The following is a 24,287-nucleotide window of genomic DNA, read 5'->3' as shown; positions in this document are numbered from 1 at the left end:
ACTTGAGAAAAGAACTAATAAATCTCCAAGTGGCCAAAAATGTGGCAGATAAGCAAGCCTAAGTTATTTATTAAATGTGTTCTATGTGCCAGGCACAGCCCCAGTGTTCTGAGAATACAGTAATGAATAAAACAGACAAAAAAATCCCTGTCCTTCCTGGAGATTACACTTAATGGATTGGAGAGAGCAGACGGCAAACAACAAAAGTAGGGATATCGGAGGGTGAGAAGTGCTATGGAGAAAAAAGTATGAAAGGGGCGTACAGAGAGCCAGTGGTGGTAAGTGGGAAGTTATAATTTTAAAAAGGCTGGTCATGGAATACCTCACTGAGAAGCCAGCATTGGAGCAAAGATGTGGAAAAAGTGAAGGAGCTAACCATATAGATGATATGAAGAAGCAGCTCTTCAGGTAGATTGAAGAGTAAGTACAAAAGACTTTAAGCAGGAGCCTGTTTGGCATGCTTGAGAAACTATTAAAAGCCAGTATAGCTGGAGCCAGGAAAGAGTGGGATGGAAGGGTACTGGGGACAGAATGTATGAGCTCTGATAGGCTATTATAAGGATTTTTATTTTTATTCTAAGTGAAATGGAGCCATTAGAGGGTTTTGATCAGAGAAGTGATAACAATATGATTTATGTGTTTTTAAAGATTACTCCGTCTATTCTTATTCAAAGAATAGACTGAGGGTAGAGGGCAGGGGTGAAAAGACAGAACAGTTAGGAGGCTATTTTGATAATTCAAGCAAGCAATAATGGAAGTATGGCTCAGGGTGGGAGTAGTGGAGATGGTAAGAAATGATAGAATTCTGGATATATTTTGAAGATGTGGTCAATAAGATTCCCAGATTAGGTTGGATGTAGAGTGTGAAAGAAAGGGGAAGAGTCAAGGCTGAATCTAAGATTTTAGCCTAAGCAATTGGAAAAATGTAGTCAAATGGAGTCCACCATAAAGTGATAAGGAGAAATCTGTGAATGGAGCAGGTTTGGTGGAGAAAATGGGACGACTTCTCAATGAGCTTTTGGCTTCATTGAACTTCTTAAATATTTTTCTATTTCCTGTTTGATTTATGCCATCATTATTATTTACTTTCTTCTACTTTTGGTTTAATTTGCTCTTCTCTACTTTCTTAAGGTAGAAGCTGAAGTCATTCATTTGGACCCTCTTTTCTAATATAGGCATTTAGTTGCTATAAATTTCTCCCTAAGTACTACTTTAGCATCCAAACTATTTTCTAATTTTCCTTTTTTGACTCATAAGTTACTTGTAAGTTTGTTATTTACTTCCACAAGTGTCAGTTAGCCTGAGGTGGCTGATACTGTTGTTCAAATCATTTTTATCCTACTGATATGTTGTGTACTTTAGTAATTATTAGGTATTGAAATCTCATGCAATAATTTTGATTTTATCTGTTTCTCCTTGCAGAAGTTTTTCTTTCATGTAGTTTGAAGCTCTGTTATTAAGTGCATAAACGCTTAGGATTATTGTGTCCTCTTGATTCAGAAGAGGACATAGATCAAGGGATATCATTGCTAATGTCATTGGCTGAAAGAAGAGAATACCAGAGAGATGTTTACCTGTGTTTTATTGACTGCAAAGGCATTCAACTGTGTGGATCATAACAAATTATGGATAATATTGTGAAGAATGGGAATTCCAGAACACTCAATTGTGCTTGTGTGGAACCTGTACATAGACCAAGAGGTAGTTGTTTGAACAGAACAAGGGGATATTGTGTGGTTTAAAACCAGGAAAGGTTTGCGTCAGGGTTGTACCCTTTTACCATACTTATTCAATCTGTATGCTGAGCAAATAATCCAAGAAGCTGGACTGTATGAAGAAGAACGGGACATCAGGATAGGAGGAAGACTCATTAACAATCTGTGATATGCAGATGTCACAACCTTGATTGCTGAAAGCAAAGAGAACTTGAATCATTGATAAAGATCAAAGACTATAGCCTTCAGTATGGATTACACCTCAACATAAGGAAAACAAAAATCCTCACAACCGGACCACCAAGCAACATCATGACAAACAGAAAATATTGAAGTTGTCAAGCATTTCATTTTACTTGGATCTACAATCAATGCCTGCAGAAGCAGCAGTCAAGAAATCAAACGACATACTGCATTGGGCAAATGTGCTGCAAAAACCCTCTTTAAAGTGTTAAAAGGCAAAGATGTCACTTTGAGGATTAAGGTGCATGCCTCATATTCATGTGGAAGCTGGACAATGAATAAGGAAGACCAAAGAAGAACTGAAGCCTTTGAATTATGGTGTTGGCAAAAAATGTTGACTATATCATGGACTGCCAAAAGAACGAACAAATCTGTCTTGGAAGAAGTACAGCCAGAATGGTCCTTAGAAGTGAGGGTGATGAGACTTCTTATTTGTTGGACATGTTATCGGAGGGACCAGTCCCTGGAGAAGGACATCATGCTTGGTAAAGTAGAGGGTCAGCGAAAAAGAGGAAGACCCTCAACAAGATGGATTGATACAGTGGCTGCAACAGTGGGTTCAAATATAGCAATCACTGTGAGGATGGAGCAGGACGAGGCAATGTTTCATGTTGTACGTAGGGTCGTTATGAGTCGGAACCAACTTGACAGCACCTAACAGTAACAACCCTTGTATCATGGGTGCTCTGAATGAGTAAAGAAGTACAGAATTTAGTGCATGGTTATAAAAAGCTCTTTCATTATAGGGTTAAGTAATAGTGGGAAATGTGACCTCTACTGTGTAGTGAATAGGTCCTTTTTAATATAAAGAAGCATTGTTCTTTTTAGTTTAATAATGAAAGCATTCATTATATCTGGCATCTGTATAGGGTCAGTTGTTTGATAATGTAATATGACCCTGATTGCAATTCGTGGTAGAAAGGGATGGTTATGGTTACTATAAGGACCCTAATTATAGCATTTATTTTGCGCTTGCAAAATGAACTTCATTTTTATCAGTGTTTATGAAGTGTGAGTAATCAAATTCCTTTAAGATTTGCTATTGAGTAATCACTGGTGAGGTATTTCCTTTCACATTTTTATGATTAACTATCAATATAATTTGATCCTGGTGCTTTTTCATCATCGTAGTTATTAAAAAATGTGAATGTCTTTTGTAGTCTTACTCATCTAGTTGTTTGCTTTTTGAAAAAGCAACTCATCACATAAGTTTAGAAATACTTGCTGGGTTTTAAGAATATTTAGCATTTCAAAATGAAAAATTTCATGTTTGTAAGCATTTTTTAACATTTTACCATTAAGAAGAGTATAATAATTCTGTTGTAATTACCTGTAAAAAGTACGACAATTTCTAAATTATCTTCGATGATCATTTTAAGATTAATTACCAGAATTTTGAATTACAGTCTTCCTTATCCCTGTTTACATACAAATCTTTTCACTGTAGTACGAGGAGAGATGAGGGTCCCTGAAGAGGCTCTTAAGGTAAAAGTGTTTATTTCTTTCGCAACCCTACCACTTACTAGGGTTGATTTCACTCATGGATATTTCAATTCCATTTTTAAATGTTTTATAGCATGAGAAGTTTACTATTCAGCTTCAGTTGTCCCAAAAATCTTCAGAATTGGAATTATCAAAATCTGCATGTACCAAAAGCATAGACTCAAAGGTAGCGGATGCTGCAACAGAAGTGCAGCACAAAGCTACAGAAGCACTAAAGTCTGAGGAAAAAGCCATGGGTAAGTCAATCTCTCTGTAAATATTGTATTTATAATTGATTGTGAGGAAATTGCATGCTTTGTTTTTAAAAACTTGGCCATGTCTAGTTAGACATTTACTAAATGATTTATAATAATGATGATTTAAGAGTTTTATATGTTTTATCTCTTCATGGATTTTAATGCAGCCAATTCTTTCACTAGAAAGCATAGTAAAATGCATAGTTAATTATATATGGCATTTGTGTGTAGGTGTATTTAATATGTTTAAATATTTGAGGGAAATAAAGTTTACCACATTATATTTTTATTATTTCACATTTGCTATTTCTTCTGAATTGTAACTGAAATTTGACTTTTAAAGGAAAAAAATTAGATACCAATAATGCTACATCATCGTAATTATTATCATCATATTTAGCGTATTCCACACACTGTGAAAAATGCTTTACGTAAATAATTTCATTCAAACAAAAGCAAAATTTTTTTTTAATTGATAGATATTACCAAATTTGCTCAAATAAAAATGTATTAGTCCTGGTAACACTGGCTTAAATCTAGTTACTGTGTAATGCCATGGGACTTTTAAAAAATTAAAAAATGGTTGCTCATGCCAAAATTTAATTTTGCATTTTATATTTAGACTTAATGAGCCATTTCTGACCAGACTGGTTTCATTTTTCCCTAGTTGATTATTACCTAGTTTCTCTAAACTAGTTCTAGTGAGGCCAATTCTTGTCTAAATTTTCAAGTCAAAGACCTTTTGTTAATGCATACTTCAGTTATAGACTAAAGAAACTGTCCACTTTAAGAAAAAACTATTGGGAGATAGCAGGTTGCATTACTTAGATACTTGCTATGTAAATTTTCATTTATTTAGTCATGTCCAGCATTGACAAAGTCTTAGACAATACTATTATTCAACTTAGAGTACTTTTCAGCTATCTAAACTATACTTTGTTTTTTTATTTAATAAAGCAATTCTAGCGTTCTGCGAAAGCGTATTTTTTTCTGTTTCATCTGCTTTAGACAGATTTTTCCCACCTCTTTCCAGATATTTCTGCTATGCCGCGTGGTACTCCATTATATGGGCAGCCATCGTGGTGGGGGGATGATGAGGTGGATGAGCAAAGTGCTCTCAAGTCAGATGGCAAACCTGAAGAGAAAAATCATGAAACTGGAATGTCAGGTAAACGATCTCAATGACTGTGACATTAAATGACATATTGGGAAGAATTTATAGTCTAAGCAAAATCCTTTCTACTTTGAAAAGAGATATCTGCTACTCTATAACTTGATAAAGATAAATGATGTATATTTTAATGATTATGTTATTTTAATTTTAAATTCTTGATTAGGAGTGATTCTCACTTTATAAAGTATTACAGTATCTTTATAACGCACTTTCATTTAAAACATTTTTTCTAGTTTATGAGATTGTTAAAACTTGAAAAATAAATTAATGATATTGTGCATTTATAATATTTTAAAATAATTATTAAAATGTATCAGTGAGACTAAAAATAGTAGGTACAAACTAATTTTGTGTGTTTTCATTGTATTTATAAGCATATATCATGTTTTAAAACAAATAATTTCTACTATGTTCAGAAATATGATGTGAAATTAAAATGTCTTTAAAATCTCAGTGTACAGTGTTGGGATATAGTAACAATAAGATTTAGCTGTGTTTGGCAGTCAGAAAAAAGAAATAGTTCTGGGCCACATTCTCAGATTAATAGTTGGAAATATATTGTTTTGGTGGAGGGGTTTAGTAGTTACCTAAGTGTCCATAAGCCAGAAAATCAAGGTTTCCAGGAAATAAACTGAGGTATCAATTGTCTGTCACATAAGGACCTGGTGAAGACAATAAAAACGAAGGATGAAGCACTCAGTTTCTGTGATAACAGCAGATAAGGATCCAGATCTGGAGAAATTAAGCACAGGCACCAGGCATCAGTATGGAAGACTTAGTCTGAGCTCTTCTCAGTTTTCTACTCGTGACAGTAGTCCTACAGGATCAGTAAGACACTATTCTTAGCTGGAGAATAAGAACACTGGTTCTTTAAATATACTCTAATTATATCAGGATACAAATCTAAGAAAGCTGGCATTATCAGCTTGATCTTACAGTGCCCCATGCTGAGGTCAGCTTTGCAAGTAAATTTCCGTCACAGCTTCTTTTGTGTCACCAACAGTTTTCTTCGTGCCCAATCTCAAAACCTTACTATTATTTAGCGTGCCTTCGTATGCAAATTACAGAAATGCTACCCAAGACTAAACAGGAAGGGAATTTGCTAGCTTACATAACTGAACCTTTTCAGGGTTGGCGAATCCAGCATCAGGTACCTAGTTTCTCTCCATCTCCCAGCCCTGCTGTCCACAGTGGCTGCATACTGAGGTGGTCTCCCCTCATCGTCAAAGGCTGCTGTGAGCAGCAGTCAGGGCTATGTGCTGCTTTGATCACATCCAGCAGAAAAGAGCAAAGGTTGCTTCCAGGACACCTTCCAGAAGATGAAAATAGAACTTTCGCCAGAGGTCTCAACACTTATTTCATTGGCCTCTCACAGGTTTATGAGTAGGTCACCTGTTTATTTCTGAACCAATCCCTGGGAAGGAATATGAGACTATCCTTAAACCGGTGTTGTCCACCCTGAAGCCTAGTATGGGGTTAATTATCCTCTTAGGCACATGAACTGTGTCAGGGAAGAATGGATACCTTTAGGAGGGAAGAACAGGAAATGGATATTGGAAGGCAATCAAGAATGTCCGTTTTATTTGAAATCTTTGTGTCTTGTATTCCCTTCCCCTCATCTGTCTAAATATATTAGCTAATTCTGTTGCCATCTTTTTTTCCCTGAGTCAAAATTGAGCTTTCTGCTTCCAGTTTTAACCCTCCTTCGGTTTATTTCACATATCTAAACTGACCTTTTATTCCCTTTTTTCAAGAAACTACAGTGGCTGCCCTTTGCCTGCCAAATAGATTTTAAACTTTTAAAGCTTATTTGTCAGTGTTCTAATTTCATCCCACTTTCCCAAATGAAAGGAGCCCTGGTGGCACCATTGTTAAAGCGCTTGGCTGCTAACGAAAAGGTCAGCAATTCGAACCCACCAGCTTTTCCACGGGAGAAAGATGTGGCAGTTTGTTTCCATAATTTACAGCCTTGGCAACCCTGTGGGGCAGCTCTGCTGTGTCTTACAGGGTCGCTATGAGTCGGAATTGACTCGACAGCAACAGGTTTAGTATTCTTTTCCCCTAATGTGCCGTATGCCCTACTACCAGTTGTTTTAGTGCCCTTCCCCAATGCTTCCCCATGTAGATTATGCTAATCGCTGCCTGGTCTTCTCTCACAGACATATATACAGTACATCAGGTGGTATAAAATTCTAAACGATGTATCTGTATATATGTATTGCTATAATGTGTAACACTGTCTCATTCTATAAGGAGCCCTGGTGGCTCAGTGGTTAAGTGCTCGGCTGCTAACTGAAAGTTCGGCAGTTCGAACCTTTGCAGGAGAAAGATGTGGCAGTCTGCTTCCATAAAGATTATAGCCTTGGAAACCCTGTGGAGCTGTTCTACTCTGTCCTGTTGGCTCGCTATGAGTCGGAATTGACTCAGTGTCAATGAGTGGGTCTGTCTCATTCTATACCTTTTCTTTTCAACTAAACTATAAGTTCCTTGCTTTCAAGGACCACATATTATACTATCATTGTGGACTAGAGTCACCTAGTAGAGAGAGATAGGAAAAAAAAAAAAAACACAACAGCCTTACTAATTAGGTGGTTAATTGAAAAGAAAACACAGAATCGAACTGTTGCTAAATTCTGAAAATAATTGTGATAACGATTTTATCTAGACATTAAAAATTTAGCTCCACCCAATGTACAAAACAACTTCTGAAACACATAATTTCTAGAATACAATAAAGTGTATATGTAATTTTTTTTTTTTTTTACTGGAGACAGAACCATGATTTATAATAATAGCTGACTCTTCTATGGTGTTTGTTTTAAAGACACACTCTTCTAAGTGATTGCCTTACATTTAATCACTTAATCCTCACAGCAATACTTAAAGGTAGGTACCGTTATTTTTCCCATTTTACAGATAAGAAAACTGAGGTGCAGCCATAGTAGCTTAACTTACCATGGTCACCTGGTTAGCAAATAGTGGAGCTGGGATTAGAATTCAGGCAGTCCATGCTTTTAATCATAAGCAGTTGATATTTCAGTGATGGTTACTCTTGTAAATAAACACACACACAATCAATGACTGTCACTCCAAAAGGACATGCTTCATAGGGTGCAAAGATTTAAACAAACTGTAAAAAGTAGGCATAAAAAAATTGATCCTTCATACCTCACTATAATAAAGTGTTTCAAACTGTGAAGCATCCAGCAGTAATTTCAGCTATGTGAATGAAACTAAATTCTTAAATGATTGTGTGGCCTGTCTCACTGAGTGTAATTTCTGCCAGATGACCAAAAGCTGCCTCATAATCTTATATTATTTTTGAATAATAAAGAATTAATTCACTAATGTCTTGTGTTAAATAGCTTAAAGAGCCCTGTCAGATGTATGTAAATAATAGCCTTATGAGGGTCTTTCTTGCTTTCTTATATTAGCATGAGGATGTTATTGTTTCAACTTTATAAGTTGCAGTTTTCTTGAAATACAGGATGAGAGAGACAATTTACTGGCCTAAAATGATTTTTGAAGTGAGCAGAAATTATAGAAACAGATTAGAAAATGTATACCACAGTAAGATCTCATTTAATTTGATCGCATTGAAATTAATAGTTTTAAAAAAAGTTTCAAATTATGCAATGTAAATGATTAGTTTAATAACGTATGCTCTAAACATACTTCTAAGGCAAAGACAAAAAATGATTTCCTTCTTGGTTACCAATTTTTAGAGTCTAAAAATCTAGTACTTATTATGGAAGGTAAGCATTCCAGGAAGGATGATAGAGTGTCTGCTGTCTAGAAATTTTTTATGTCCCTCTTTGTGAGTTCACGTGTATCCAGGATCTCCTAAAGGCCTACCATATAGCCTAGAAGCAAATATGTACATTAGAGCAATCAAATTTTCCTGAAAGTGCATGAATATTTTGAGTCCTAATAAGAAGGAAAGGTCTTTGGGTGGTGTAAATGGTTTTTTTGCACTTGACTACTCACCTAAAGGTTGGTGGTTCTAACAATGCAGGTGTGCCGTGGAAGAAAGGCCTGGTGATCTGCTTCTGTAAAGATTACAGCCAAGAAAACCCTCTGGAGCCGTTATACTCTATAACACATGGCCGTTAGTCAGAATTGACTTGATGGCAGTGGTTTTTTTAGTATAAAGAAGGGAATTTTGTCCTCAATTTATCTTTAGCTGTGCTCAGATATACCCACTCTTCTGCTTGCTAGCTTGGTTTAAACATTTATTTAGGTTACAATTAAAGGCCTTGGAATGTTGTATATGTTTTAAAAAGGTGTTCATGTGTGTGTAACTGTGAGGAATGTATTTTAATCCAATCAAACTAATTTTGACAACTTTCAAGTTGTAACTCCTTTTTAGCAAAAAGAGTTTCCCGAGTCTTTTTAATTTAAAGTACTTGGAATAGAGTAGATTGGATGAATCTCTTAAGTGAAATGAGCCTTCATAATTATAATCTGTCACCTCTAATTAGTCTGATATTTTATGTAGTGTAATATATAGAAATGAAGATGTTTATTCTGGATTATGTGTATTATGTATATCCCTGAAAGGTCACATGATCATTAAATATAGTTAAAAAAATTTTTCTTTATGACTCAGAATCATTTATGAATATCAGTTATTGAACTACAACACATTAATATCCTCAGTTCAGCGGTTTAAACCCACCAGCCACTCTGCGGGAGAAAGATGTGACAATCTGCCCCGTAAAGATTACAGCCTTGGAAACTCCATGAGGCAGTTCTCCTCTGTCCTGTAGGGTCGCTATGAGTCGGAATTGGCTCCACAGCAATGGGTTACGATTCCTAGGTGCTGAATGGTTATGTTTTTAAGGCCATGTGTCTGCTCTTTATTGTTTTTGTCTTCTACCACTGAGCTGTTACTTAGTGCAGTATGTCTGACTTTAATCCTCATTTCTATACCCTCTCCAGATTTCCACGTGTAATCTGAGTAATTAGTACAAAAGCTCTCAGTGAGAGACTTCCATATTTGGAAAGTTCGTGAACATTAGAGTATTAAAAAAAAAAAAAAACCCAAACCCGTTGCCATCGAGTTGATTCCTACTTATAGCTTCCCTATAAAAGTGTTGTCATATGTGTCTATTGAGTTTTTTAGTTTTTGTTGTAGATTTTTGGTTCCCTGATTCTTCCTGTGTTGGAGAGTCAGAGGAGAAGAAGTAAAAGAAAAGTTTGTGTGCCTACTTTGTACCAAGCTTTGTTCTGGATAATTTAAATAATCTTACTTAATACTTATCTCACTAAACCTTCACAGCAATCTTATGGGTAGATATTATTTCCCCATTTTATTGATGAGGAAAATGAGGATGCAAAACTGATAAGAGACAGAATTTGTCTGATTTCAAATCTCATTCAGGTTTTCACTAAGCCAGGCTGCCAGGTTATGATCGCTAAATCATGACCGCTAAATCATAACGTGTTGCCTTTCCACTATCTTGTGTTTCTTGACATTGTTAGATGACTCAGTTCTGAATAAATTATGTAGGTGTTACCTTGTATAAGTCTCAGGTTTCTAGTCATATGAATAAAGGCGATTTTGAAGTAGGACTAGCTTAGGGAATGGCACCCTTTTAAAAAGTGGTGTGCAAAATTGTTCATTTCTAATGTTTTAATATAATGTGACATGTTGAATATGTATATTAATTTTAAATTTTTCTTAGAGGAAAAATGATGAGATATTCCCTCGACAGATAAGTGACAAGTGGATGATAAATGCTATACCCCTGGACCAGCTATTTTCGCTTCATAGCTCACCCACATCATGTTTATTTGGGTGTCAAGATGGTTAGTAGTAGGAAACTACCATCTTTTGTCTCTGATGTTACTCTGCTACCGTAATAATGGGCAAAACCACAAAAAGATTGATAGGATAGGTTTATAAACTAAGTATACGATATGGAATTGATAAAGTACAGTACGTAGTAAATAAATGGATGGCTCAAAAAGAAAACAAATAACATTTATTAGTTTATGAATATATGAACCAAACCAAACCAAATCCATTGCTGTCGAGTCAATTCCGACTCATAGCGACCCTATAGGACAGAGTGGAACTGCCCCATAGAGTTTCCAAGGAGCAGCTGGTTGATTCGAACTGCCAACCTTTCGGTTACCAGCCGAGCTCTTAACCACTATGCCACCAGGGCTCCATGAATATATGGGGAGTAGTTAATTCATTTTATTCTCATAGAAATTTTAAGTGACACACCTTCAGAGTAAACATTCACCAAGTGGACATTTAATTAATAAGAAAAAGACAAATTAACTCTTTAATAAAGAAATTTTAAAAACTTGATTTTAGGTATTATGAGTCATGTTGTTATTGCTATATTGCTATGATAATGAAGTTTTTCTGATCTTCCATTTTCAGTAGAAAGAAAAACTAAGTCAATTTTGAAAAAGACATTTTTTACATTAAAATTGTTAGATGGTCTCTTTGCCTTCTATTTAGTTTTTTTTGGAAAGTTTATCTTTCTTAGAAATAGATATCTTCTATACCCTACCCCACACATTTGATGACAGGAATTTTGCTGACCCATTCTTCTACAACTGAAAAGAAAACCGTTTTATGATTGTTTCAGATTCAGAGTACTGCCAAGAAACTAATTACCACACCTGATGAATCCCATCAAGATTCAGTGTTTGAGAATATGTTTCCAAAAGTCTAAATACTTCACTTAATTAGAAAATAATTGAAAACATCTTAGTCTCCCTGTATAGCCTTTTCTTCCTAATAAATTCTTGTACAAATGATTTTTCTATCAACGTATTTAAAAACTGAATGCTTTTCTGAGCTTTAGGGAAATATATATCATTTGAACTCACTCTTCACCATCTTGATAGTAGACATGGTTCTTTTCCTTCCTGAACAACAGAGTAGTTTAATCTTTACTTTTTTATTTTGCATTTGCACTAATAACACATACTTAAAACTTTCTAATTGTCATTTTCATGTGTATACCTTTATATATTTGTAAATGTATTTGTTTTTATGCCTCTATATTAGTTTTTATGGCAACAGAAGAATAGCAATACTGTTCTAGAGTGCTTGCTCCTTCTGTCACATTCTTAGTGATCTGAGATTTATAATTCAGCTTTCCTCTAAGGATTTTTGATATTCTGTGCACATTCTTCTATATGCAGATGTAAACTAATTTTTTTCAGGAGTTATTGACTGGCAAGTGAATTTTCTATTTTTAGCTTATTTCTTTCACACTGCTGCTTGGATTGCAGTGCTGCAAACAAACCATGTGTATTATCTTTAACCATTCTTTTATTCTTTATAAAATGTATCCACCTCTTTGAAAGAATCATACATCAGTACTATTATTTTATGTCATTCTGAAAGTAATGTCTCTGAATGTGATGGTGAAGAATGGTAAGTGAAACTGTTACTTCTAGAACATCACTTACATATTTGCTTCATATTTGTATCCTCACTTGAGTACCTGTTTCTTGGAGTTCTGCTTATATTCATAGATGTTTCATTTATCTCATCCTGATGACTTGATAAGGATATTCGTGCTTTTTCTGTCATTCTAGATGTATACATTGAACATGAATTTGTATCTGCCTTTGATTTCAATTCTTTTGTACTTTGATTTCTAGATCCAAGTTGGAAAAGATGTGGATCTAGCCATGCAAGGTCTATCTCTTAACTGCTTTGCTGTCCTTTTGCCATTGCTACTATTTAACTTGCATCTTCTACTTTTAATAGAGTACTACGTAGGTTTCAACAGATTCACATAAAGCATACTGTTTATAATCAAGATTCCTTCTTCTCCGTGACATTTATTCTCTGATGCAAACGCTATTGTTTTTCATCCAGACTGATCTGCCTTCTGATTCTTATGGAGTAATACAGATGGCTTTACTGGACTCCCTCAAGTGCTGGAAGCTTCCAAATATTTTGAATTTTCTCTTATTTTTCTCATTAGGGTGCAGCATAGATTCCAAGCAAGTTGAGGAACAGCCTGCAGCTGCAAATGAAGAAGTACTTTTTCCTCTCTGTAGGGAACCAAGTTATTTTGAAATCCCTACAAAAGAATTCCAGCAACCATCACAAATAACAGAGAGTACTATTCATGAAATCCCAACAAAAGACATACCAAGTCCCCATACAACAGGTGCAGGGCATGCTTCATTTACCATTGAATTTGATGACAGTACCCCAGGAAAGGTAACTATTAGAGACCATGTGACAAAATTTACTTCTGATCAGCGCCACAAGCCAAAGAAGTCCTCTCCTGGAACTCAAGACCTGCTGGGGATTCAAACAGGGATGATGGCACCAGAAAACAAAGTAGCTGACTGGCTAGCACAGAACAACCCTCCTCAGATGATATGGGAAAGAACAGAAGTGGATTCCAAAAGTATTAAAAGTGATGTTCCAGTTTACTTGAAAAGGTTGAAAGGTAAAGTGAATTGATCGTTTGAGAACTTCCTATTTTATGATAAAGAAAATTTACTCTTCACAGTGACAAAACAAAGTATTCGGTAGAAAACTTATACTTTTTCAAAGGCTTATATTTAATTTTAAAGCTTAAAAGAAAACCACGGTTCGTGTCCAACTTACTTATTCAAAATAGTCTTTCTTCATTTTCTTGCCAAGACCAGATTGGTTTTATAAATTTGTATATGTATCGTTAAATACGTTTTTTTTTCCTATAGAAATATGATTGGTTTAGTTCACTAGTAGAATTTCCTAGAAGATAATTCCCATCATTCTATTAATTTAAGGAAAAGATATATTCTGTTCTTCTCTATCATGATGATTCCAGTAAAATATCAATATTTAAAATTTGAAAAAAATTTTAAGCCACATGATATGGGCCCAAAGTTTCACTTTGGGAATGTAGTCACATTGTTGATAGAGTATTTCAAGCTGTTCTCATAGAACAGAGATTTTTGGTTTAGAGATTGTTACTAGGAATTGATTAATCTAATTTCAGTTTTTTTTGTGAAAGTCACAATTGAATGCTCATTTGTGAAATAATATATATCCTTTATTTAACACTTGACCAAAATAAGTAAATCTTCATACCTGTATATTGAGGTATCAGCTGATCATGTTTTTCCCCATTGATTTTGCCAAATAGGTTTGTTTTAGAATTAATTGACTACAGAGTTTGTGTTACTCTGTCTTACTTTTAACAAGCTATCTATAAGGAAAATGGTTTTGAGCAAATCGTGGTTGCATGCTAATCTGACCATTTTATTATACAAGTTGCTAATGGGCTTTAAAAAAAGTGCTTTGAGGTCAGACTGTGACTTATCTGATATCTCTAACACCTCACCTAGGACTTGTGCATCTGTTACATATTCAGTAATTTGAATGAATTGTGAATAACCTCACTATCAGTGACATCATCATCCCTGGTTTAACCAGCACTTTATACCCTTGGATTCTGATCAAGAGGAAATGGTACTCCTATGCATATTTTACATTAGTTAGATAGTGTGATTACTTAATTCTTTGTTGGGGCCTATTACTGTATTTAAAATGTAGTTACCAGCAATTAACTGGCATATGGTGATCTGCTTCCATAAAGATTATAGCCAGGAAACCCCTATGGGGCAGTTCTACTCTGTTACATGGGGTCACTGTGAGTCAAAAATGACTCGATGGCACACAGCAGCAACAACAAATGATCTTTTACTTCTGCTAGACAATATTAAATATGTAATTGAGACCTATATATGTATGCATAGGTTAAAGCACACAAATAAAAACTACCCATTTGTAAATTGACCACTTTTATGGATTTAATAAATAAATATTGATATTTTAGTATAATGTATGAGGCAGTGTCAACCTTCAAAATTTAGAAATAATTCAACTAGTCTTTTTTAAACCACTCTTAATATACAAAAAATGAGCTAAAAGAGCCTTTTAAAAGATATCTTTAAAAAGATACTTTTATTAAACTCTTTTATATTATAACTTCTTTATTCATTATAGCTACAGTGAAACATGTGAAACCTGTGAGAGCCAGAACTCAACGGGACTGCCTTTTTTTCCCCGTGTCTCACAAGTTTTCTGCCATTGACAGCGTGCAGTTTACCACTTTTCTATTGCTGTCTGTTAGTGGAAAACACAGTGATACCTGTGAGAGCTGGAACTCAACAGGACTGCCTTGTTTTTTCCGGGTCTTGCAAGTTTTCCGCCTTTGACAGGGTGCTACTGTATTTTCTATATGAGCGATTATTTTTAAGTAATGATTTTAAGATGGTCTCTGCTCTTGAACAAGGCCCGTTTGTGAGTCAGTGTGATTTCAAATGGCGGTATTAACGCCCACATGCGCTACTGTATGTATTCACTGTATTTTTACACAAATAACATGTACCTTCTTCGTTTGCCAACTGTGCCCTCCTCCCACGAGGAATTTTTGTAATGATTTGATATTTTAAAGACCTTGCCAGAAATATACTAGCAAATTACTATTATCCTTCAAAGCTGATTTATAGGTAGACATATATTCCAGTATATTGCCATTGCTTAAAGTTGGTTTAGAATCCTTCTTTTGGATTTGCCTTCAGAGCATTTTATAAGCCATCCAAGAAAATGCCTTTATGGGTATAACTCATTTTTGATGTAAGATAGATCCATTTTATTTCCACAGACATATTTACAAGTGACATTTGACTTTTTCCAAAAGTAAGACCTGCCGTTAGTAGATAAAGATTTTCTACAGTTTAGGATATCAAAAGTATATACCCACATACCCAGACTCCAAAAAATTGTAATTATAGTAAATAGTCACAATTTTATAATATTTAGACCAGTCAGAAACTTGAAAGTAGACAAAACAAAACAGAAGCAAAAAAACTTTGCTCCTACAAGAGTAAAGTGCACGCGCTTTGGGACAGTGAGGAAAATATTGTTCACAAAGCCCATACACTTCTACCCTTTAGGAGAGTTGCAGCTTCTTTTGGGCACAGCTATTGACATGGGGTTGCCATGAGTCGGAATCGACTCGATGGCAACTAACAACAATAACAGCAAGTGACTTGGCACAGCTAACCTACCCTTAAGAAAACACAGAACTTCAACGTACGTAGACTTAGTTAATGACAGAAAAAACGAAAAGAAAGAAACCTGGTGAGGGGAGTTTTCTAGAGATCTTTTTGTTGAGTGAAAACAGAAAATTAGTTTTCATCAGGTGTTTTACTTTGTATAATGCTGAGAAATATAATTTTCCAAAACAGAAAATGGCTATTTTCATTAAAGAAGATGATATTTTCATTAAAAAAAATTTGTGTATGTATGTATATTATTCTTATTAGGCAAGACTATAATTTTTAAATGTCATATGTCACATTTTTATACAAACAATACAAAAAGAAATACATATTGAGTTATTTTCAGATCTTAGTAACTAGGTACCTTTCCAGTATAGCCAATACAGTAATGAAATTTCTTGTAAAGTGTAATGTTTTTGATTAATTTTGCATTTGGTCTAATGGTTTTGTTTGCCATCTGCTGTGATCCCTAGCTTAATTCCCTGAGGCAAGGATACCCTTTATTGAACACCTGTTTTTCATTTCAGATTGCATTTTGAATAGTTACTAATTTGAAGAAAAATTTTCAGATTTGTGGTCATACCTGATTTTTATCATATTAATCACTATTGCTCTGCTAGAAGTGCTCCCCTAGCCTCCTTATTTTAGTCTTACTCCTGTTGTTTCCCTCGCCTATTACTTTTCCAAAACGCCACCCTTTGCTCTGTGCTATGCCATTCTCCTGAGTCTCATCGCTCCTTTTATACACATTTTTCTAATCAGTCATTTTGTGTCAAATTATTTAGCACCAATTGGTAAGCTCTAAATCCATTAGAAACAAACCCATGAGCATTAAAACTCAATTTTTTCCCTCCTAGACCCCTGTACCCTGAGTCTTTCAGCTCAAATCATCATCTTGTTCAGTGCCACATTATTCAGCAGGTGCTCAGATTAAAATTTGTAGCCCAGGGAAATCTGAAAATCAGATTTAGGCCCAGAAGCATTAGAATGTATGTGGTTGACTAGATTCATTTATAGCTTCTAAAGAAGCCACCACTTAAGCCCTGATTTGTGATAACGCTCTAAAACATATGTCGAATAAATCTTGACTTTCTATTAATTTCATACTGTGATAGTATAATAATCATCCTGTGATAATTTCTTTTAATGTGCTTGTTTATGTAATGAGAATTCTAAGTCAGTGAAAAATCAAGTAATTTTCATAAAGTTTCACATCTAATCACTAACAACTATGAAGGGTACCTAGTGGTTTTTACTGATTATGATATAGAAAAACCTCGGTTAGGAAGCTAATGTTTCAAAAACCAAATACATTCTAACTTGACTCTGTCTGTGTGCTTTATGGGGAGGACAGAAGTAGATTTTTTTAATTGGTTTTATTTAGCACTGTGCCATTTGCTCAGTAGGTGCTTAGCTTTATATAGTTATTTCACAAATTACTTTTCTTTGACAGGCCTTGTAGCATGCTTTATTTAACTCTGAAGCTACCAGAGTTTACAGCACAAAAATGCAAATTTTCAAAGCTCCAAAGACATTTGGAAAAAACTTCTGCAGTAATTGATGAGAGTTACAAATTTGAATCTTTGTATTGGAAAGGAATGATGTACTTTTGAAATTATCGAACATTATCGAAAGTTAAGATTCATCACATTTTTATTGCATTTGTAGCCTCTTTTCCTGTGTAACGATAAGCATTTTAGTGGGATCAAGCCTTTCCTGTCTCTCTTTCTCTCTAATGCTGGAGTCTTGATTGCTTAAATAAGGCAAAATTTGTAGTCAGGATAAATGTTTATTGATGTTATGAATACAAACTATCACAGATGATAATAGTATTGTTTATGTATTAAGGCATTGATGAGTCATTATAAAGTTAAAATTTGGAGAAAGAAAGGCAATTCTATTCAGTTGTTATAAAGGACCTCATTGTTGGTTGATAAAATTTGAATGTAAGCATTGCAATTGAGGGAAGTTTGCAGAGCCTGTTACTGAAAAGAACATATGACTCTGGATAGAAAAGAGAGAGAAGGGCAAAACAAATAGCACTTTTGTACATGCTTCTAATTTTCTACATGGGATTTTTTTTTCCTTGTCTATTATGTGATTTCTTTTTGTGTCCAGGAAATAAACATGATGATGGCACACAAAGTGATTCAGAGAATGCTGGGGCCCACAGGCGTTGTAGCAAACGGGCAACTCTTGAGGAACACTTAAGGCGCCACCATTCAGAACACAAAAAGCTACAGAAGGCCCAGGCTACTGAAAAGCATCAAGACCAAGCTGTTGTAAGTCAAACTGCTTTTATGATTGCATTTTTTGATGAAGACAATCCCAGAAAAAGACTGTCATATTCTTTTACTCAGAGTGCAGGAATCTCATGTCAGGAAACTATTTATTCAACACCACATACAAAACTTGAAAAAGCAAACTCTCCAACAGCAGATGCCAAAGTGGTTTCTTTGTCTTTACAGACTAGCTCTGCGCATCACAGAGGGGGGCATGGTGTTCCACATGGGAAATTGTTAAAACAGAAATCAGAGGAGCCATCGGTGTCAATACCCTTCCTACAAACTGCATTATTAAGAAGTTCAGGGAGTCTTGGGCACAGATCAAGCCAGGAGATGGATAAAATGTTAAAAAATCAAGCTACTTCTGCTACTTCTGAAAAGGATAATGATGATGACCAAAGTGACAAGGGTACTTATACCATTGAGTTAGAGAATCCCAACAGTGAGGAAGTGGAAGCAAGAAAAATGATTGACAAGGTAAATAATTGAAATTTGGACATGATGTTAGTTTTTGCATGGCATATTTGACTTTTGAAAATTATTGAGAGTCATCGTGAAGTGTCCTAATGCAGTCTGTAGTGTTGGAGCTTCAGAATTTTGGTAGACAATGGCAAGACTAACAAGAGCAAAATGCCTTCTGATTTTATTTTGCTTATCTTCTGAATTTTCCTGAGTTTCAGAATTAAAATCCTGTACATTTAAACTATTGTGATATTTAAAGTTGTGTAAATTTAAGATAAGATTTAGAAATAGTATTTTCACTTATTTAAACACTAAAAAAAAAAAACTATAAGCAAAAAATCAGATTGCTATGACTTTGTTATCGTAAACATAAATGTTAGCGGATAATAGCTAACCATAGGTTTTATGCCTTCTAATTTCATGTTGGAAGCAAATGAAAATGCATATGTTTAAATTAATTTTGTTGTTTGTCCTTTTTTTTTTCTTCTTAATTTCCATTCACTCTTGTCTTTTGTGATAGAAAAGAAGTATGAAAACCAAACCAGTTTATGATATTCTTAGCCAAGTATATGCCTAGTAATGATGTTTTTGTATATTTCAGATTTGTTCTTTGATATTGTTGGTTTATGTGTATAATAGTTGTTGTTTGGTTTAAAAAGTAGTTTCCCCCAATTTTTCCACAGCAATAGAAAGTTGACTTCAGAATCAGCTATTTAGTTCCCACCCCCTCCCTTGGAAATAGCAATATAAGTTTGACTGAACATTAATTTTTTTGTTTAAGTTCTTGTTATTCAAACATACTCAACCAGAATCTGCATTAAAAATAAGATGTCTAGTGATTCGTATACATAATAACATAATAATCTTTGAGATGCTGTAGTTTTTAGATTATGGATTTCCAAAGTGCTCTCTCAGGAAGTGGGCAAGATAACTCTTTGGGATGCAGGAAGAATGTTACCACTTACGTTTGCTTTTAATGTCATTTTTTATTTCTATTTTGGAGTGTGTTCTGTTTTACCGCATTGATATAACACGTATAATTTCTAAATATGTGTTTATTGAGGAGTGCATGCTCAAAATGTTTTACTGTTGAAGTGTATGACTCCAAACTTTTGGAGACCTATTAGTCTAGGAATAGATGTCATGTAATAAATACTGTTGTAGTGGTTGATAAGAAGAAATGCAGGATTTGAGAAAAATTAGATGAATAAAGCAAGTTTCCTGTTTATATTAAAGTCAAATGATGACACACTTTTGGCATAGAAAATGACCCTTGGTGATTTTGAATTATTTTCATCATTGTGAGTTGATAATGATATGTATTTCTTTTAGATCATCTTAAAATCCATAATTTTCTTTCACTGGTTTCAGAACAAGTATTTTGCTATTTTAAATATCGTCAGTTGGAAAATAAAAGGTTTTGGAAAAAAAGGGAATGGTAAGAGGTTTTAAAGTTCAGATTAGTATTAATTTTATTCTAACTATTATGCCCTTGTTTGGTTTATGGCTATTTTATTCATAATAATTGATGTGCTGTCTATTTTAAAAGATTATTTTACAGTGAGGGATTATAGTATTTAAGAACATGGACTTTTGCAAGCCGAAATCAAGTATAAGCTCTGCATATATTAAGTGTGTGCCCTTGGGTAAATTAATCTGCTTAAGCCTCAGGTTTTTTATCTGTAAAATGGGACAGATTTCACTTAGATTATTAAAAGAATTCAGTAAGTTAAGAGAAAAGGCTGATCACAATACCTAACTTATAATAACAGCTTTATAAATGTTAACTGTGTTTATTATTACCCTTGTAAGAAGTTTCTCTACATCAGTCTCTCCACAGGGTACTGACAAGTCCTTGAAAGTGCTTTTAATACTGAAAGGTCAAATATGAAACCCAGGGGGAAATTACAGTGCAAGGGACCACCAGCCAGGCCAGGACAGCAGAAAGCCAAGAAACAAGTCGTTGTTGCAGATGAGACTCTTTAGGAAACTCGTGGATAGACACCAAACGCAAACTAAACCTGGGTCGAGTCGATTATGACTCATGGTGACCCTATAGGACAGAGTAGAACTGCCCTATAGGGTTTCTAAGGAGCGGTGGGTGGGTTTGAACTACTGACCTTTTGGTTAACAGCCGAGCTCTTTAACCACTGCATCACCAGGACCTCCTGGATAGACAGGATGACCATAAAACCTGGTTCATACCTGTTGTCTGAGTGTGTAGTTATTAATAGCATCTCTTTTTTTTCCCTCAAAAAGAGTCCCTGTTTTAACAACAAAATATATGGGCACACAATGGATAGAGAAACCCGGGATTTTATAAAAGGATTCATTTAAGGGAGTAATAGTAGTATGCGGTTGGGTAGATAGCTCAGAATCATTCTTAGTTTGTATAAATCAAAAAACAAAGCTAGACCATAACTGTAGGGAAAAGCCAGGATCACTGCATTATCTTGTGAATGCCAAGGAAAAAGAGCTGAGATTTCCACTAGCTGTGGTTAAAGATAAAAGCCAAAAATTCAGGTTAACTAAAGTCAGTCTCTGGAGAAACAGAAACCGGAGAACCAGCGATCAAATGTCTGAAGAAGATGAAATACTCTGTGGGTGTGGAGAAAACAAAGGCCAAGAATAGCCAAAATCAAGGCATAAGAAGCCCTTTGGGAGGAAAGGAGCAGGTATAGGCATCATATCAAATTGCTTGGATGAGCTCTGTCATCCATATTCCTCCTTTTGAAGTTTGGATGTATGAGGTGGGATTGAGGCCGTCAGTTGTTGTCCATTTGAATTTAAATGTTATTTGGTCCTGAAAATTTGCATGTGATCTAATTCTTTCCTTTTTCACTCCATCATTGGAGAGCTGGTTTATTTCCTTGATTCATTCACTTAGCAACTTTTATTCATCATCAGCTATGTGCCAGGCTTTGTGTTTAGGAGTTGTTGTTGTTGTTAGGTGCCGTCAAGTCTGTTCTGTCTCACTGGGATCCATGTGACAGAGTAGAACTACCCCATAAGGTTTTCTAGGCTGTAATGATTGTGGGAGCAGATCGCCAGGTCTTTTCTCTTGCAGAGTCACTGGGTGAGTTTGAATCATCAACCTTTCAGTTAGCAGCCAAGCGAGCTCTTAACCATTTCACCACTAGGGCAGATGCAAATTGAAAAGACAGAATTCTTCCCTTCAAGAATTAGGATGGCAATGTACAAGTAAAAATAGATAAATTAAAAATAGTGTAGTAATGCTTTGACAGACATAAGATGTTAGAGGAAGAGTACCAGTAGCTTCCAAGAGGGGATGTCAGTGTAAACATCCCTTCCTGATAGAATTCTTTAGCCATCCAACCTAAAGAAGCCCCAGAGTCACTATCAGATCAACTTGTTTCATTTTAATCACAGCCCTTATCATCACTTGATAGTTTGCTGTTTATTTTCACTCCCTCCACCTCACACACACACACACACACACACACACACACACACACACGAATATAACTTGATTGTACCCTATTCATGACTGCAGGAACCTAGTACGTGGCATAGTGACATATAAAATATGCTCAATAAATATTTAATTGCTACCTGAGTTAGTTTTAAAATGTGTACAATTAATCACATAACAGGCATGGTATAGGGTAGCGTTTTCCAAAAACACAGAAGTACAAGAGGGAGCAGGGCTTGTTCAGAGGGCCACAATTACTTTTGGAGAGATGAAATCAGTTTAGATATTGAAGCCTTGTATAAGGCACTTTAGATTTTTTATGCTGAAGGTAGTGTGGTTTGTTTTAGGGCAGTGGCATAATCAAATCACTGTGAAGTATGAAGAATGAATTATAAATCAGAAAGGCCAGCAGTAGAGAAGGCACTTAGAAAGGTGCTGATGTGTCCCATACTCAGTAGTTGGATATAGAAGGCTGGATCTTAGGTAAGAGATCTAGGGTGGAAATAGAGACTTGAGAATTATTAGAGAATAGGAGATGGGTGAGTGCAAAAATAAGAGAGGAGACCATCTAAGGAGAATATATAGAGTGAAAAGAGAGAAAAGATGAAATTCTTAGCAACAAAATTTATAGGATAGACAAAAGAATAAGAATGAAGAGAGACTGAGAAAGATCATACAGGGGAGTAAGAGAAAATAGAGTCTTGTAATCAAAAGCAGAGTCAAAAAAAGACAAATCGAGAGTAAGTAACAGTACCAAATGATACACAGATGTAAGATAAGCACTGAATACCTTATCACGTTTTCCCCAAAATACATTATATTCCCGAGTCTAAAGAAGAGCAGAATGTATATTTGTATCTTAACTTGGGAGTAGTTGCAAATAAAATAGCATCTCTGTAAAGATATGACCAAGCTGAAATGCCGTATCCTCGTTTTTCTGTGCTGATAGAAGTTAATAGGTGCTGAGATGTCTTAGTTATCTAGTGCTGCTCTAACAGAAGTACTACAAGAGGATGGCTTTAGCAAACAGAAATTTATTTTCTCATGGTTTAGGATGCTAGAAGTATGAATTCAGGGCGCCAGCTCGAGAGGAAGACTTTTGTTCTCTGTTGGCTCTGGGGGAAGGTCCTTGTCTCTTCAGCTTCTATTTCCTGGTTCCTTGAATATATCCATGTGTCTTGGCATCTGTGTTCCCCCATCTCTGCTTGCTTAATCTGCTTCTTTTATATTTTGTAAGAGATTGATTCAGGACACACCCTACACTAATCCTGCCTCATTAACATAACAAAGACAACCCATTCTCAAATGAGATTATAACCACAGGCATAAAGGTTAGGATTTACAAAACATATTTTTGGGGGATGAATTTCAGTCCATAACATGAGCTATCCCAACACCCCCAAATTATATAATTATAGCATTTTGGTTCATGTTTTTGTCCTGTGTGACTCTTAGTAGGTAACCTTATTTTATGTATTGTCCTAAGATTCACCTTTTATACTGTTAACACAATGCCTGGTGATACTTATTAAGACCAATAAGCTTAGATATACAATTTAGTATATCTAAGCTTACACTGAGGAGCACACTGTGCTATTAACTGCCTGGATTAAAGGTAGTTAACATTACAAAGAATGGGAATTCCAGAACACTTAATTGGGCTAATGCAGAACCTGTGCATACACCAAGAGGCAGGCTTTGGAAAAGAACAACGGGATACTGCATAGTGTAAAATCAGGAAGGGTGTGCATCAGGGTTGTATCCTTTCACCATACTTAGTCTACGTGGAGCAAATAATCCGAGAAGCTGGACTGTATGAAGAACAGCATAGCATCAGGATTAGTGGAAGACTCATTAACAACCTGCGATATGCAGATGATGACACAACCTTGCTTGCTAAATGCAGAGAGGACTTGAAGCACTTACTAATGAAGATCAAGGTCCAGCCTTCAGTATGGATTACACTTCAACATAGAGAAAACAGAAGTCCTCACAACTTGAGCAATGAGCAACATCATGATAAATGGAGAAAAGATTGAAGTTGTCAAGGATTTCCTTTTACTGGATCCACCGTCAACATGCGTGGAAGCAGCAGCCAAAAAATCAAATGAGGTATTGCATTGGGCAGATCTGCTGCAAAAGACTTCTTTAAAGTGTTAAAAGGCAAAGATGTCACTTTGAGGACTC

The 24,287-nt window shown here is 35.3% G+C and overlaps 1 protein-coding gene across 12 annotated transcripts in view; it reads left to right on the top strand.

The window, feature by feature from the left end:
* CEP170 (centrosomal protein 170) overlaps window positions 1-24,287 on the top strand; it is a 134,841-nt gene that overhangs the window by 57,154 nt on the left and 53,400 nt on the right. For 10 of the 12 annotated variants that reach the window (XR_002824016.1, XM_023730884.1, XM_023730883.1 and 7 more), the window contains exons 5-9: window positions 3,385-3,443; window positions 3,535-3,697; window positions 4,731-4,865; window positions 12,836-13,312; window positions 18,039-18,682. Coding sequence is in view for 11 of the 12 variants with exons in the window: in XM_023730884.1 (XP_023586652.1) it covers window positions 3,385-3,443; window positions 3,535-3,697; window positions 4,731-4,865; window positions 12,836-13,312; window positions 18,039-18,682 (1,478 nt within the window). In the remaining variant the exon portion in view is untranslated. The remainder of the gene's footprint in view (window positions 1-3,384; window positions 3,444-3,534; window positions 3,698-4,730; window positions 4,866-12,835; window positions 13,313-18,038; window positions 18,683-24,287) is intronic. The other 2 variants (XM_023730885.1, XM_004375859.2) reach the window with 1 other exon arrangement.

This window comes from Trichechus manatus, unplaced genomic scaffold (assembly GCF_000243295.1).
Source record: "Trichechus manatus latirostris isolate Lorelei unplaced genomic scaffold, TriManLat1.0 scaffold00039, whole genome shotgun sequence".
Taxonomy (NCBI): domain Eukaryota; kingdom Metazoa; phylum Chordata; class Mammalia; order Sirenia; family Trichechidae; genus Trichechus; species Trichechus manatus.
Note: the sequence above shows the minus strand (reverse complement) of the source record. Positions and strands in the feature narration are given on the sequence as shown.